General features: G+C 41.8%; 2 protein-coding genes across 7 annotated transcripts in view; one reads left to right on the top strand and one right to left on the bottom strand.

Annotated features, from left to right (window-relative positions):
- cblc (Cbl proto-oncogene C, E3 ubiquitin protein ligase) overlaps positions 1 to 4,008 on the bottom strand; it is a 16,540-nt gene extending 12,532 nt beyond the window's left edge. For 4 of the 5 annotated variants that reach the window (XM_061775651.1, XM_061775649.1, XM_061775647.1 and 1 more), the window contains exon 1: positions 2,303 to 4,003. In XM_061775651.1, coding sequence (XP_061631635.1) covers positions 2,303 to 2,658 — 356 coding nt within the window. In that variant the 5' untranslated portion in view covers positions 2,659 to 4,003. Of the gene's footprint in view, positions 1 to 2,302 lie in introns of all 5 variants that reach the window. The other variant, XM_061775648.1, reaches the window with a different exon arrangement.
- A 6,170-nt stretch (positions 4,009 to 10,178) lies between these two features.
- Positions 10,179 to 18,037, top strand: part of bcl3 (BCL3 transcription coactivator) — a 29,131-nt gene continuing 21,272 nt past the window's right edge. Inside the window, exons 1-2 of one of the 2 annotated variants that reach the window (XM_061777129.1) lie at positions 10,179 to 10,956; positions 12,632 to 12,743. In XM_061777129.1, coding sequence (XP_061633113.1) covers positions 10,488 to 10,956; positions 12,632 to 12,743 — 581 coding nt within the window. In that variant the 5' untranslated portion in view covers positions 10,179 to 10,487. The remainder of the gene's footprint in view (positions 10,957 to 12,631; positions 12,744 to 18,037) is intronic. The other variant, XM_061777130.1, reaches the window with a different exon arrangement.

Below are 18,037 nucleotides of genomic sequence, written 5' to 3'. Positions count from 1 at the left end.
CTCTCGGTGTGAAGGAGCAGCGGCTCTACTCTGGGATCCTCCCGGATGACCGAGCTTCTCACCCTATCTCTAAGGGAGAGCCCGGACACCCTGCGGAGGAAACTCATTTCGGCCGCTTGTATCCGGGATCTTGTTCTTTCGGTCACGACCCACAGCTCGTGACCTTAGGTGAGGGTAGGAACGTAGATCGACCAGTAAATTGAGAGCTTCGCCTTTCGGCTTAGCTCCTTCTTTACCACAACGGATCGATACAAAGTCCGCATCACTGCAGACGCTGCACCGATCCGCCTGTCGATCTCCCGTTCCATTCTTCCCTCACTCGTGAACAACTCGTGAATTCTCCCAAGATACTTGAACTCCTCCACTTGGGGCAAGATCTCATCCCCGACCTGGACAGGGCCCGCCACCCTTTTCCGACTGAGGACCATGGTCTCAGATTTGGAGGTGCTGATTCTCATTCCAGCCACTTCACACTCGGCTGCGGACTGCTCCAGTGAGAGTTGGAGGTCACGGCTTGATGAAGCCAACAGAACCACGTCATCTGCAAAAATTCTCAATCTATATACAGACTCAATCTGTGGTCAAACAGTGCTTTTGGTGGCCCAATGTTAGAAGGGATGTTACCAATTATGTCAATGCTTGCCAGGTATGTGCTGCTAACAAGTCCTCTCGTAAACGTCCTTCTGGGGAGTTGCGACCCCTGCCAATACCACAACGTCCTTGGTCAGATATCTCCGTAGACTTTGTGGCGGGATTACCAGCCTCGAAAGGAAATACCACAATTCTCACAGTCATGGACAGGTTCTCTAAAATGGCACACTTCATTGCACTCCTGAAACTCCACTCAGCTAAAGACACTGCCGAGTTAATGATAGACCAGGTATTCAAGTTCCATGGTTTTCCCAAGAATGTGGTATCTGATAGGGGTACCCAATTACTTTCGCAATTTTGGAATTCTGTCATCTGGGTTTCACCCTGAAACCAACGGACAAACCGAGAGGCTGAACCAGGACCTGGAGACTGGGCTCCGATGTCTCGCTTCACAGGAGCCGCGATCCTGTTCTCAGAAACTGGTTTGGGTCGAATTCTCTCACAATTCCCTCCCCTCTGCATCCACTGGTCTGGCGCCTTTTCACGTTGTGCATGGTTACCAACCATCGCTATTTCCTACCATAGCCCCAGAGTCCACAATTCCAGCGGCATTGACCTTGGTGAGACGCTGCAGGAGGACCTGGGAGCGAGCCCGTCAGATGCTGCTGCTGTGCCAGGGACGGGCCTACAAAACCGTTGCTGACCGTCGGAGGACACCGGCCCCGAACTACAAAGTGGGTCAGTGAGTTTGGCTCTCTACCAAACATATTCCACTCTGGGTGGAGTCCAAGAAGCCCAGGTTCGTTGGGCCCTTCCCCATCACAAAGATCATCAACCATGTCACCGTGAAGCTTAGGCTCCCAAGGTCGATGCAGGTCCACCCTGCTTTTCACGTCAGCCTGCTCAAGCCAGCCCGGGAGTCCCCTCTGGTCCCGCCTTCTGGCCCCACCCTCCCCCCCGGTTTGTGGATGGGGGCCCTGTCTTCTCTGTGAGGCGGCTGTTGTCGTCTCGTCGGAGGGGGAGGGAGTTTCAATATCTGGTGGACTGGGAGGGCTACCGGCCTGAGGAACGTTCATGGGTGCCGTCTGCGTTTATCGTGGATGACTCGCTCATTCGGAACTTCCACGTTGCGCATCCAGGGGCTCCGGGGGCCATCTGGGGCCGGCCGTTACGGGGGGGGGTACTGTCATGGGTGTGTGTTCCGGTTTTTGTCTTCCCCGTTTCATACACACCTGCTCCTGAGAGCATACTCACCACCTGTGCCTCGTTCACCCTAATTACCCCTTGCATTTAACCTTGTCTCTCATTCTTTCTAGTCGCCAGTTCGTTGTACCTTGTCGTCGCGTTCCAGCATTCCTTGTTTCCACGTCAAAGACTCACAGTAAGACTAGACCCTGTTCTGATTATCGACCTCACCTTTTTGCCTCATGTTTTTGGATACTGTTGCCTTTTTTGGATTGCCTGCCTGTGTACCGACCTCTGCCCGTATATTAAACCTCTCTTTTTGGAACTGTCCATTTGTTTTGGAGTTGTGCATTTTTGGGTCCTATCCTCTGTTCCGCTCATGACAGATTTCTGGATGAGATTGTGGTGGTGTACCTAATGTTGTGTCAGGTGAGTTTCATTTCGTAAAATGATTCATCCAAACAAAATCCATTTTCACACTTTGCCTTAAATGTGTGTTTGCAAAAATAATTTGAAATAATTTTACCTGTCGCTGGACGTCTCATCAAACATCTTGTCCTTGTCTTTAAAGAGCAGCAAGGCCCTGTCCGTCTTATCCAGCAGGTTCCTGGCATGGACCCTGAGGTACACCGCCTCGTCCCCCCCGGGGGCCCGGCCCATCAGTGCCCCGAGGCCTCGGTAGGGCTTCCAGACCCGTCGGAGCACAGAGGCCGTATTGGGGACCAGCTCAGGAAGATACGGCGGGCTGTTCTTCAGGCTCAGCCGGGGGTCCGAGCACAACTCGTGGAGTTTTTCCAACCTCCTGAGGGTTTTGTTGACCAGCATGTGGTCTCCATTGGTAGGATGCTGACGCACGTTATCTTCTGAGCTGGCCGTTGCCATCACAACACTGTTCTGTGGTTGGATGTGCCTGTTTGATCTGCTCCTTACGTTATGAAGTTCACATTTTTTGCTGAATTAAACATTTATCGGATAAGGAAGCATACTTGGCATCTCAATGGAATGTTTAAAATGGACACTGCAACATCTCTCTAAGAAGCAGCGGATAAACATTGAGAAAAATGTTGCTTATCATGAAAGATTTATAATTCAAGTCATATAGCATTATAACAGTGGTTCTCTTTTCTATGCCACGCAACCCTTTAAAAATTAGCAAAACAAATGTTTTATCATATAATTTAATGTTTCATCTTAAATGTCATTAATAGATTGATAAATACTTTCTGCACCCCATACAAAAATAGTACTACATTAGAAGTGTATCTAAAAAATAGATTGTTTTAATTAATTTAGAAAAAAGTATGAAAGAATATTAGAAAATAACAAAATTGAAAATACAATTAAAAATCCACGCCCCAGAAATACTTTTGTTCTCTGATCATTTACAAACTTAATATTTCATTCAATTTAAAATAGTATACTTGTATTAAATTTGAGGAAAAATTAAATAAATACAAAAATGTTAATATAAAATGTATTGTAAAAAATCAGAATTTAAAAATACATGTTTTTCATCCCCTATAAAATTAGTATTGCAATATGGATTTATATTTAAACCAAACTATTTTAAAATAAATTCATAGTAGAAACAAATTTTAGCAAACAGAAATTTAGAAAATGTACTCGGTTTGAAAACTGCAGGGAAAAAATTTGACAAATCCAACTACCCACCCAAGCATCAAGCTCACACCCCTTATTGGGAACCCAGCGCACCCCTAATATATTATTCACTACTTTCGATTCAATTGTTCTTGCACCACCTACAAAAGTAGTATTGCATTAAATTGATATATTTTTTCAAAATAGTAACTAACGTAACTAACTCAAACTAATGTATATGAAATGAATTACTTTTTTAAAACTAAACAATTTATTATTATCTCCTTAGTTATGTCAAATCCCTTTTTGGGAAGCCCTGAATTAGAATGTCATTTGAAAAATATTAACTGTCAGAGGTGTTGACCTCATGCTGGAGTCAAAATAGACGATCATCGTGATCATGTAGGCCTACTCACAAAAACAAGCCTCTGCTGTCCTTTTAGTAGCTTCTCAATGCCTTCTGTCTACAGGGTCAAGACGGGCCGAGACGTTAAACTCACAGCACGTTGATCGGAAAACGTGCTCCACGCCATTTGCCCGAATACTGCCTTTGCTTTTCTTTCTTACTGACACCTTTTTGTGTGCAGCAGCAATTGACTTCCTGCTTGAAGCTGGAGAAACTGGTTTACTTTTTGCAGCAGCAGCAACAAACAGGCCAGCGAGCAAGCAAAGAGAGAGAGAGAGAGAGAGAGAGAGAGAGAGAGAGAGTGTTCAGGTTGGGCTCCAAATGAAAAGTTTCACAGAAGCAGTTACTATGTGATGTAGTAGTACCTGCTGACTTACAGACATAATGTAAAAGTCCACAAACATTTCCTTCTTCCAGTCAGTTCCACATTTATCCACTTTGTAAAAGAAAAAAAAGTACTGTAAATTTAGCCTGCCGCTTACCCTCGTAGCACAAATGCCCTTCTTTTGAGAAAAAGCAGTAGCTCAAAATAAAGTTAGCTGCTGATGAATAGGAAAATATGAATCGAAATAGTTGTTGCCATCGTGCCATCTGACACGTCGGCGGGAAGAGGAAGCACCCTTCCCCTCCTAACCAGAGCCCCTCACTTTGTTGATTTAATCCCCCCACCCCCCAAGGTACAGAGACTCTCATCTTTTGTTTCAATATAACGTTTCCCCATCCCCAGGATGATACATTTCATGTTTTAATGTGATTGTCATGTTTTCATGTGATAAATTTCACATTGTAACATAAGTTTCACGTTTTAATGCGATAAGTTATGACGTGATAAGTCTTGCTTTCGTATTTGGTAAAACAAAACGAATTTCCTTTTGGTTTGGACCTGTAACTATGGACCTGACCACTGGTATGTAGGTAACGGGAGTGGTCCTTTTGGTTTGGTGAAGGTACGCGTGTCTTCTTTTTGTGTCTTCCTCAAAGTTACTAGCTATGTAACTATGCTACTATTCTATAACACTGTGAAAAAAAACAAGGCCAAGTGTTTATAAAAATTCAAGATTTAAAAGAAGACACATACTTTCAAAGGGCTCCGCCAGTGACCTGAACCAGGAAAAATTGCTTCGTTTTGTTTAGCCCAATGCCGAAGTCAAACTTGTCACGTCTTAATGTGATAACTTCCATCCATCCATTTTCTGAGCCTCTTCTCCTCACTAGGGTCGCGGGCGTGCTAGAGCCTATCCCAGCTATCATCGGGCAGGAGGCGGGGTACACCCTGAACTGGTTGCCAGCCAATCGCAGGGCACATACAAACAAACAACCATCCGCACTCACATTCACACCTACGGGCAATTTAGAGTCTCCAATTAATGCATGTTTTTGGGATGTGGGAGGAAACCGGAGTGCCCGGAGAAACCCCACGCAGGCACGGGGAGAACATGCAAACTCCACACAGGCGGGGTCGGGGATTGAACCCCGCTCCTCAGAACTGTGAAGCCGACGCTCTAACCAGTCGCCCACCGTGCCGACCATATAATAATCATTTCATTTAAAATGAGGGTTCAATATTTTATTAAAAAATAATTTTACATATTTAACATACACATGTTGACACAGTTACATTTATTATTATTACTATTTTTTTGCCCACCTGACAATATCTTGTTAATTATACGCTGCATCGCATTGAGATCTGCTTCCAATACAGTAGTTTGCTTGCCTTTTGCAGCTATATGAGACCCACAATGGTAAACGGATACTGTATTGTTCAATTATTTATAGGGTACTAAGCAGTGAACACTAGATTTATAGACACCAAAGCCATACTGTACTCACTCTGCACATGATCTCCCCGACCACAAGGTGGGCTCATTTCATTGAAAAAAAAAAAAAAAGAAGTGTTAAATGCAAAGAAAACTCCGGCTTCCTCCTACTTTCCAAAAACATGCACGCTAGGTTGATTGATAACTATAAATTGTTCATAGTTGTGAATATAAGTGTGAATGCTTGTTTGTTTACATGTGCCCTGTAATTGGCTGGCGACCAGTTCAGGGTGTACACCACCTCTCGCCCAAGTTAGCCACTCTCGTTACCTACATACCAGTGGTCAGGTCCATAAATATTGGGATCTTTTTGGCTATAAATGCCACCACAAGATGTGGCTTCGCTGCAAACCTACAGCTTTACTTTTATGGTACATCCAAATCAAGTGAACGATGTAGGAATTACCGCATCACTCAGAGAAACTCCACCCCAAAACATTTAGTGGCTGTTATTTATTGCAAAATTAAGTTGGTTAACCTCATCTGTAGCGCGGCTAATTTCCTTCGCCAGATTTTGGCCTATGTTAACAACAACAACAACAATCATGAAACTCTTTCACAATTTAGCCTACATTTTGATAGCTAGATAGTCATTTAATGTGTTGGAGAGTCCTTTGACTATTTTTAATCGTCCTTAAGCACACTCTTAAATATCCTTAAAGCTCTAATCCACAACTATTTTTGTTTAAAAAGTAATTTTCACCCAAGCCACTACAAGAGATAACAGAATACAGAATAAGCCTATCAGCTTTTGACACATCTTGCTATATTTTTCAAAACTTTTTTTTAATATTTATTGACTATTCTGTACATTTCCACGATGAATCACTTGATGGCGCTCTAAAATGACGCAGCGGAAATGACGTGGTTCACCGACGAACGGGCAGGCCCATATTTGGACAGCGCGAAGTTTGACTGAGCCTGAGGCTGTGTCCGAAATGGTTCGCTCACTCCCTACTCCCCGTGTAGGGTTGCACTATACAGTGGACTACATAGTGAGCTCATTCGTAGCAGCTCTCGGACACTACACGGTGCTCTCTGAATGACGTCACAGCTGTCGCACATTATTAACGTAGGCTGTTGCGGTGGGTTCAAAAAAAAATTATAAAAATGTTATGTTATTAAAACGAGATGATTTTAGTGTGCATTGCTATAAAAAAAACGCCAACAGTCAAAGCTTTTTTGAAAAGTTACTTACATTTATACGAAAAATGTATTCCTTCCGTCTGTGGCGCATTTAGTCCCACCATTCTTTCTCTGAAGACTCAATGCATCATGGTATATCACGACTCGGTGAGTGACCATCGGTTGGTTGTTCACTACTTTTTGCAATGCTTTTGTGCGAAATTTTGAGTGCACTATATAGGGCACTGAATTTGATCAGTAAGCAGTTGGACAAAATGGCATAAGCACTACATAGTGCACAATATAGTGGTCCGGGAGTGATTTTGGACACGGCGATAGGGAAAGGAGAAAGCATGCGGGGTTGAAAGGAGGAGGAGGAGGCCGGACATTTAGCCTATGTCATATTGAAGCGACGAAGGCTTTGTTGTAATGCTGAATTTTAGCATTAGGGAGCGCCATAAATCGCATATTATAGCGTTAACATTCATTTTATACTTTTGTAACTCCTTATTATGTTTTTTTTTGTGTGCTGTCATAATACATGTTAGTCAATATTTATAGGTTTTTTTTGTTTGTTTTTTTTACTTGTCTTCGCTATCCTTTGTTCAGTGCTTAATAAATCCCTGTAGAGCCCATCCATCCATTCTCTGAGCCGCTTCTCCTCACTAGTGTCGCGGGCTCCCTGTAGAGCCTATTTTTAGTATTTAGTATTGTGCCAGTGGGGGCGGTGGTCCGGTGCCCGTGCCTCGCCCATTGGGCCTGGTCGGGTGCTTCAGTCGGGTGATGGGTGCCCTTTTTTGGCTTCACCACCTGCCCCCAAAAATGTCTATGCACGTGCCTGCTGATCCCGATATTTTTTAATAATTAAATTAAAGTTGATACATCATGAAATTGCCAAATCTGAATGACTTTTCAGAAACTTTTAATGTTTTGTGCCTTTTTTCCTTTATATTATGAATCTGTTAAAAACCAGGATAGGATGTGCATGGGCAAAGTTTATTCAGGAAGTAAATACCAACTATGTTATCAAAACAAATGGTTTTGTTCACTTGCAAGTGTGTAAATACTTTAGCAAGTATAGCCTAAAGTATCCCTTTCACTGTTAACGCAAATGCATATTTATATTCAATCAAATCTGACTTGGATTATATTTGTGCATCTGTTTAAATTCCAGTAAATGTATTCATTTTAATAACACATTTCTATGGGATAAATGTATTGCACTAATGTCTAAGCATAGGTTATCATTTTTGAGTTGGCTAAAGTTATAAATGGGCAATGGCACTTTGAAAATTAATATTAACTAATGCTGAGAATGAGTAAAATATTACTTTCATAACTATTATTTACCGGGATGTTGTCTGCCAGACTAGAAGGCTTATACCAGTAAACTCTGGCCCTGGGTGGGGGGTCTGGCTATGTCGAGACCTGGGGCGTGGGGATTTCTCTCCTTGTTTTCTACAGGATGAGTTCCTAAATGTTTGAATACATTTGTTGTGGTTCCACAATAGTTTAATATTTACAACAGACTTACACCACTGTACTCGTCTTTAAATGATCTATCTGATAATGCTCATCTGTGTGAATCAATTAAGCTTTGAAATTTTACACACATCACTTATTAACAGGACAAACAGTTTAAAAAATAAAATAAAAATAGGAGCTGATGGAAGCCACAACATAATTACGGCTAACCTGACTTCAGCTCCTGATGCCATTCACTAGGCAACGCCCATTAAAGGCAGACATCCAACTCAGGAATACTATAGAATGTAAAGTGAAACCAGTTTATTACTGTACAGTAACTTTTATTCTCTTTTTTTCCCCCAATACAGTGCTGTTTTTCTTTGTTAAACGTCATAACAAAAAAAATAAAAATAAATGTTTTTGCGGGGGATGCAACAGATTAATGGCATTTAAATTGATTTCAATGGGGAAATTTTATTTGATATATTGTATGAGTAGAATAGAAAATAATGCTTTTTATTGTCACTATGCACATATACAAAGAGATTGAAAGAGTAAATTGAGTTCCGAGCTTGGTCATGAAACAAATCAAACTAATAATAATTCTAATCATATAAGCATTTTTAAAGCTCTAAACGAATGTACTAAACATCACTTTGTGTGGTACTTTACAGATGATCATAAGTGACGATATATGCTGTCAGGGTGTTTTAGGGACTTTAAACACCAAACGTGGCCAACTCCACATTTCAGTGCAACCAGGAAAGTACCAAATTGCCCCTGGGTAAATCGAACATCTTGAGAGGGTGGAGCACCATCAGGAGATGTTAGTGTGTGTGTGTGTGTGTGTGTGATTGCATGACTGATTGGAGAATCTGCTTTTATGCTCACATTTTCTCGTTACGCTTTGGCCTGGAGGCACATGACCGCCCGAGGGCTCGGAAACAATGGACACCATTGATGATCCCTGCTGAGAGTTTACATGTGCGCACCACTCGTACCCCCTATGGATCAGTAAACTAAAATTCCAGTGGTGAGAAATTGAATTGAAAATGAGCAAAACATTCAGTGTTCCCAGGTAGCCTTTCTCTAATCTTGATGGGAGGGCACACCTGTCTCCCCCACACACTAAAAAGTACACAAAGCCAAATTAAATGCATCACATTTTAATCAGATATATTGGTTCAAGTGCAAAGCTAGATTGTGGTTGTGGAAAAAGCCAGGCGTTGATGGGGAGATGGGCTACAACTGTCTGGTTCCTGGGGTCAAGCCGCTTCTGAGTCTGAGCCAACGTAGGAAGCGTCTCAACTGAGCCAAGGAGACTGGACTGTTTCTTTTCCGATGAAAGTAAAGTGTGCCTTTCATTCGGGAATCAAGGTTCAAGGGTTTGGAGGAAGATAGGTGAAGAACAGAACCCAAGCTGCTTGAGGTGTTGGTAAACTCTGCTTTCTTAAATCCAAGGTCACCGCAATAGTTTACCAGAATGTTTTAGAGGACTTCATGAGCCAACTCGGCGGATCTAAACCCCATTGAGAATCTATGGGGTATTATCAAGAGGAAAATGGGCGGCACCAGACCCAAAAACAAAGAACTGACTGCCATTGTAACATTATGCAGCTTGAACATTAACACTGCACTTATACGAGTTCAATAAAAACTGTGCAAAAATAAAGGTTTTTCAACAAATACTGTTGTTTGTAAAGATTAAAATTTCCCCAAAAGTGCAATACAACTGAACTGCACTTAAGAGGTGATTCTTTGGTGTACCACAAGAGGGAACATGTGTACCGCTAGTGGTATGTGTACCACACTTTAAATCATCACTGCTGTATATCATTGCTATTACATTCTGTTTTAAACTTGTGTATGCAAAGCTGATACCACAAAAGTTGGTAATGGACACTTTACTGTACTCCCCCTAACATTCTCTAACACACAAGCAAACGCGCACGCACGCGCGTCAGTGATGAGTTATAATCGCTCACTTTCATTTTAAAAGGAAAGCAACGGTGAAGAGCACTTAGGCAGCTCCGCGCTACCCGCAATGCACAAGTCACAATCAGCACAAAAGCTGTGGTGGCTCTATTTTCCACTTTGAATAATTCAATTTGTAATAAAAACAAACAAACAAAACAAAAAACAAAAACAAACCAATGACTCCAAAGGGATTTTTCTTCGTGATGATCGGATTTGGGAGCGATCCGTCCGGTTGTTTAATGCTACCAGATTTCCACTAAACCACCGGGACGCACCTGAGTCTCTTGACCGGGCAACGCGCGCCTCGCCCCCGGTCGATGCCGACGGTCATCATGACCATGAACGGTGACGGCCGCTCGCTCGCCGCGTCGCCGCTGGACCTGAGCACCAGCCAGCGGGGGGACACCTCGTCCACAGCGGCGCCGGAATGCGGAGGTTGCCGGAGGGATCCGGTCCGTTCACCTGCGCTTCCGTCTCACACTTCGGGCACGCTCCCCCCGGCCCCGGGCTCCTCTCGCAAGAGGCCGGCGGACAAAGCTTCGCTCCGGCTTCCTTTTCGTAAACGGCCGATCACGGCGGAGCCGGAGGAGCGAGCCTCCGGAGAGGCGGAGGGTCTTTCCCGTGTGGGAGAGGCTGACGCGCCGCCCCGGGAGAGGGAACCAAGCCACCTGGAGGGGACAGCGGAGGCTCGGCTGCCCGTTGCTCCGGTAACCCCGATGCAGGCTGAGGAGGCTCCGCGGAGCACTGACGCCTGTCCGGTCCACATCGCACCCTCGTTCACTTATGGTGAGTACATTGACTCATTACAGTGAAGTTAGGGTAGTTAGGGCACTCATTGAAATTTAGAATGTATATCATATATGATGCTCAGACTCATTATAAAAAAGAGCAAAGACATTTTTGTAACAGGCATTTTATATATTACATATACCATTGTCATTCAAATATAACTGTGTTTTATTGTATGGTCCAATTATATAGGCCTACACTACTCACAAAAAGTTAGGGATATTGGACATTTGGGTCCAATTTCAGAATAAACCTAAAATGACCTTTACAGGCGAAGTTAATTTGACCTCTAAACGTCTCATTTTAAAATTACCATTCATGTCATGAATAGTTCTGCTGATTCTGCCTCGTACACTTAGAAAATAATGTTCTTTTTGTAAACACATTTTTAGATTTTATTATTGTCAAATTAAATTGTATTTTATTAAATGTAATTATTGATAAATATCTAGTAGAACTTACACCTATAGTCTGTTTTATAAATATAAAAACATGTATTTCATATTTTTAGTAATGATTATTTAATTTAAGTCATGCGATTGACTGCTGAATAGTCCAGTGTGTACACTGCCTCTCATCTGATGTCAGCTGGGAGAGGCTCCAGCACACCCATGACCCTAGTGAGGATAAGCAGTACAGAACAATGATGGATGGGTGAATGGACTATTTAATTTAATAAATCATATTTAAATGATAAAATCTACTTTTTTTGTTAAAACATATTTAAAAATATAAGAATGGAGCAGATGCAGAGGATGATTGGCTGTGGCAACCCCTGAATAGAGTTAAGCCGAAAGGGAAAGAAGATGATTATTATATGTAAAGTATTAAATAAAATGGGTATTTATTTACTTTTTATTGGGATCACCATTAACATTATTCTGCACACCGAATGGACAAAACATTAGGTATACCTATGCAATACACGTTGTTTTAGCTCCATGATGGAGTTAAAAAAATGTCCATCCATCCATCCATTTTCTGAGCCACTTCTCCTCACTAGGGTCGCGGGCGTGCTGGAGCCTATCCCAACTAACATCGGGCAGGAGGCGGGGTACACCCTGAACTGGTTGCCAGCCAATCGCAGGGTACAAACAAACAAACAAACAACCATTCGCACTCACATTCACACCTACGGGCAATTTAGAGTTGTCAATTAACCTACCATGCATGTTTTTGGGATGTGGGAAGAAACCGGAGTGCCCGGAGAAAACCCACGCAGGCACGGGGAGAACATGCAAACTCCGCACAGGCGGGGCCGGGGATTGAACTGACCTCAGAACTGTGAGGCAGACGCTCTAACCAGTCGTCCACCGTGCCGCCTTAAAAAAATGTAAATTGCAGTTATCAATATGATTCAGTCCACACAACAACTGCATTTATTAACATTAAAATAATACCGTCAATCAGATATCAGGGGTATTAGCTATCTCTCATGAGACAGTGCTGGTATACCTAATGTAGTCCAAATTCCCACTGTGTCTCACGAGAAACGCACTTCCTCATGTGGTTTATACGTTAAGTGACACATGGCCCCTTCGTCTCAGGGCCTCACGCAGCAGTCGAGTCATTGAGAAAATGTCCAGTCAGTGATTCCCCTTTTAACTAAAGTAGCTCACTGGGGTCAGCTCCAAGTCAAATACTCCGCTGATCGTGCTGCTCTGTTTGTCAGGTCGCTACCCAGTGTACCACTACCCAGAGTTGGACCATCTTGGGTTCCACCCCACACACAACCTGCTGGCTTGCATCGCGCTGGCTACTCGGCAAGATGAAGACGGAGACACGTATGTGTTTTTTCTCTTATGACGTCAGTCAGCACAAGCAAATAGAGGAATCCCCACATTTGTTCATCTTTTTTTACCATGATGAGGAATTAAATCAGCACATTTTAGGTCAACATGATGGAAACTTGAGTCATCGCGACTTGGACTAGAGTCGACTCAAGTCACTGTTTGGATGACTTGAGACTTGACTTGGACTTGGGAGTTGCACGCCATGGCTTGACTTGAGACATGCTGACTTAAACCTGAAATACTTAAGTTCTGTCATTCCCAAATTGGAATTCAGTATTACAACAACAGAACTGTTGCTTCGATATGACGTAGGCGCCCCCTTGTATGTGATGATTCTATAACATTCTACAAAATTTGTATTCTGTTTTCAAGGACAACCAGTTGGGGGGAAAGATGGATTCTTTGGAAGATGTCATTGTTGTAAATTCATTATTATTGCTGCGTTTTGTGGATGCATTGCTCGGACAGTGCTGAACTTCATTTAGCTTTACACCTTGTCAGGCAGCTAAGGGGTCCTCGGGAAGATGCGTATGCTGTATTCTGTTTGCGGCAGACAGCTGTTATTGTTTTCTTTCCACATCGAAACCTGTCTGCGTTTGTGATGACGATATCAGACAGAAATATCCCAGGCGGTACAATGAAGACAGAGTGAGTCAATCCCTATTTTTGCTGCGCTTTTTGGATCCATTTTTCAGTGCATGTATTTTCTGTCATGCACCTTTTTGGGCAGCTAAGGGGTTCTTGGATTAGTTTTGTTTTTTTCTTTATTGACAATTAATTTTACAAAGAATCAAACAGACGTGCTTGGAATGACGTGTTGAGTTTGTCGTAGCAATTTCTGGGTGGTTTACACAGTAATTGCGGGATTATTTTCTGCTATAAAATTGCAAAATAATCTGTTTAGATAGCTTTTTACAAGGGGCCCCACTCCACCGACTGCTCAGTAAAATGTCACTTCCGCTACATAATTTTCAGCGAGCCAGCGCGGGAGTGCCTCTGGTAGACAATAAATATAAAACATCAAATACTGAAAAGTACAGCAAGATTTTAGATGAGTTTATAGGCTTAATCAGCATTGTCATCTCCTCTAGTAGGGGCTTTGGTGAAAATGAAAAATATTTACAGACTCTAGCTTTAACAGACTTCATTGTTGGCCCTTTTTTAAAATTATTTTCGGTTGAACCTTGTTTGATTTTAATACCCTTTCAGCTTAGTTGTGGCCATTTTTGACCACGTATAAACATCCATTCATTTTTTTGTAAAACCTTCAAATTCCTGTTTGCACAAAGTGCAGGCTGCAAAACAACCTGAAAGAACCTTGTTGTTTTAGGGACGGGAATGGATCAATGCCATTTCCATTCATTTGAGATGTGAGTGTTTTGAGTTACGGGCATAGTCATGAAACTAATTAATCTCGTAAATCAAGGCACCACTGTATGGTCATTACCAACTTTATAGTTTTTTTTAGTTCTGGACATTTTAAACATTGATAGATAGAAAAACGTCTCACAAGGGAAGGCTTTATATTGCTCAAAATTGACTATGGCACCCAATTAAAAACACCTACATATAGGACTTTTACCATAATAATCTATAATCATTCATCTAAATTGGGGTACACACATTCTGATTTTCACATTCTGCACCACATGCAAAATGATATCTGTCACAGTAAAAAGTACTGTGCGAGGCAGCATGGTGCGACAAGGCATCCAGATTGCCGGGAAGAAAGTAGTATTAAGGGAAGAAATAAACCAAGCTAAACTAAGCTTGTCTGGTAACTACATTGATGTTGCAAACTCTTCTCTATGTTGTTTTTATTTACAATAATTTCACCCCAATATCCCTAACGTTTTGTGAGTAGTATAGTGTGTATGTGTGTGTGTTTAGAGTTGCATATCAATACAACAAGCAAAAAAAAAATACACCAAATATCTTCAGTATAGGGTTTGAATACAATGTCATCATTAAAAAGTAAAAGCCCTCAGGGAGCCTATATGGCCCACAGGCTGCAAGTTTCCCCCCTCTACTTTTAAGTCTTAATGCAACAAAGAGGAAGGCGCAATTTTCATCCAATAATTTTGTGTGCAATGTGATGGCCACCGTGCGTCGCCCCTTACGTCAATGCGATGCGTCGGGGTCAGGACAAGCACAGAGTGTGGTTTTTCTCAGGTATGTGCACCTCGCCAGTTGGGCCTCTGAATGAATAAGCCCAAAAACCAAACATCCGCTTCTCACCTCCTCATTTACCGCTCTCTCTCTCTCTCTCTCTCTCTCTCTCTCTCTCTCTCTCTCTTGCTCTCCCTCACATTATTGACGTCATCTTTCTCTTACTGCGTGCTCTCTGACGTGCGCTTTCTCCTCGCATCCAAGTCAGACGATGCTTCACTTCACACGGCCCAGGTCATGTGTCCATTTCTGTTCTCATTTAATTTGATTTCCCCCCATGGGAAAGCATGTTAATGGAATTAAAGTGTCATCGGCATCTGTAAACTTATTTAACAGTTCAGGCGATATTTTAACAACCATTTTAATGTTCTTCACTGTCATACAAATGTAAAAAGGAGGACGAAAATAAATAAAACTACAGTGAACATTCGTTTATTGTGAAGGATACGTTCCAGACCCACCTGCAATCTATGAAAATCTGCAATATAGAGAGACCATATAAAACTGTTTTTTAATTTTTTTGGTAGTATTTTTTAAAATCACTCCCACACATGCAAACATCTTAAAAAAACACTTTTTTAAAGAATTCCATAGTACCTGTTCTCACTCTCTCACTGTCGAGAAATGGGCACCTATCACATAACATCACTTTGAGGAAACAAAAAGACTCGCTCGCGCAGTTCTACATATAAGAGGCACAGCATGCTTGTTTCAAGATGCCTGTCACTCCCATTTGAAGTCTACTGTAAAACCGACACAATAAAAAACAAGAGGATTAAATATTGTATATTTAAACATCTAAATGTTCAACCAAATCATATTTTTTTAATAGATATTTTTTAAATTCTTACAAAATTTCGGTAGCATAATGCTAACGTACAGTATAATGCAGAATGCCATAGACAAGCAAGTGGAAATTAGCATATCTGTAGGTGGAAATGATCCTTTTTCAAACAACTACTACAGAGGGAGCAGCAGGGTTGGGACAGTTCATTTTCTACACAAACTAGTTTGAAGTTCACAAAATGAACTACCGGTAGTTTAGGTCATAGTTCATAATTCCACAAATGAACTAGTTGATAGGTCTTTTTTTCCCAATATATTGCTGAGTGCCATTACCCTCAAAATACTGGCATTTCCCCATTGTTGCAACCCATTCAGTCCACACTAGTAGTCAGCTTCAGCTTTCACCCTACGGTCACAAAAACATGAGGAAAAACTTGTTGCTTAAATGGTCCTTTTTAAAAAAAAAAAAAAGAGGAATCAGAACAAAAACTGTAGTACTCAACGTACAAACACAATCTGAGGTAGCAACCGAGCTGAGTGATATGAACGAGTTCATGAACTTTCATTCATTGAACTCATTCAGGTAACACTAGGGAGCAGCAGCACATACAAACAGAGTATGCAACAATACCCACAGGCATACATTCTCTCTGCTCTGTAGGAATAACAACCAATACTGAAGATTAGTTGGAACTTGGAGACCTTATCTGCCTTTTCGTTATGCAGTTAATTACATGCTTCATCTCTTCCAGGATACCTCAGTGAGGTCTGATACACTGAGGCACAATGTGGTACTACACTGAAGGTGTGTGAAAATAAATTTGGATTTGCCTATATACTGTAAAAAATGATTAAAAAAAAAAAATAATAATAATAATTCTAAAATCAGCGATACAGCGGTGGCGCAGACAATGAATCACAATTAAGTGAGCCTTCACTGTATCCCAGCCTTTCTTTGATGGTGCTTGAAAGCTAGTCGAATTGTACTTTTTATTATACCTAATTGAAGTACAAGTGAAGTCACTGGTACATTTGCCTGACTTTGGTGTGGGCAGCGTGGGTTAGCAAGTTCTAGCTGCAAGTGCTACATTGACTGTTCATGCAAGCTTTGTCCTAATGTGCTGGGAACGTCCATCCATCCATCCATTTTGTGTACCGCTTTATCCTCACTAGATTCCCGTGCGTGCTGGAGCCTATCCCAGCTATCTTCGGGCCAGAGGCGGGGTACACCCTGAACTGGTCACCAGCCAATCGCAGGGCACATATAAACAAACAACCATTCGCGCACACATTCACACCTAAGGGCAATTTAGAGTCTTCAATCAACCCACCACGGATGTTTTTGGGGATGTGGGAGGAAACCAGAGTGTGCTGGGAACGGGATGTACTTAAATATTACTTTTAGAATAAGATTTTCTTATGTACATAAAAGTACTTAAGGCTGGTGGAGAGGTGGGTAGCCTGCGTTATAGCACAACTCCAGGTTTTGGATGGGCAAAGTATGGAGTAAAATGTATTTCTTATTTTTTATGTTTAACCATTAATCTCGTTAAATAGTTGGTTAATTGATTTCTTTTAAATAATGAAATTAAAATATATTTGCAAAATAAATATATTAAATATACAGTCAACCATTTTATTTATTGTATTAAATAATTGGTTCATTAATTATAATTAAATTAGTCATGAATTATGCTTTACTGAGATAATTACAGCGGGTGAAATAAATATTTAACACATGAAGAAAGGGAGGTCCAAAAAGGCATGGAAAACCAAGACAACACTTAAAATCTATCAGTAATCAAACAGCAATCCAGCCCCTTGTCAGTGCAAATGAATATCAGCTGGTTCAGTCCTGACTGATGGCCTACAAAAAGGTCACATTGCCAAGGTATGAGTCAAGACAGATCGCATGATGGGTAAGGGCAGAGAGCTGTCTCAAGGCCATCGCAAAGTAACTGTTGCAAAACATAATGATGGCATTGATTACAGGCGCATGTCTAAGCTTCTGAATGTTCCAGCGAGCACAGTTGGGGCCATAATACGTAAATGGAAAGTCAATCATACCACCATAAATTTGCCTTGATCAGGTGCTCCTTGCAAGATTTCTGACAGAGAAGTGTAAATAATAATCAGAAGAGTTGTCCAAGAGCCAAGGACCACCTGTGGAGAGCTTCAAAAAGACCTGGAATTAGCAGGTAGTGTTGTCACAAGGAAAACAGTGAGTAATGCACTCCGCCGCCATGGCCTGTATGCACGCTCACCAGGCAAGACCCCATTGCTGAAAACAAAAGCATGTCAAATCTTGTTTAAAGTTTGCTGAACAACAT

Source organism: Phyllopteryx taeniolatus, chromosome 6, assembly GCF_024500385.1.
Source record: "Phyllopteryx taeniolatus isolate TA_2022b chromosome 6, UOR_Ptae_1.2, whole genome shotgun sequence".
Taxonomy (NCBI): domain Eukaryota; kingdom Metazoa; phylum Chordata; class Actinopteri; order Syngnathiformes; family Syngnathidae; genus Phyllopteryx; species Phyllopteryx taeniolatus.
Note: the sequence above shows the minus strand (reverse complement) of the source record. Positions and strands in the feature narration are given on the sequence as shown.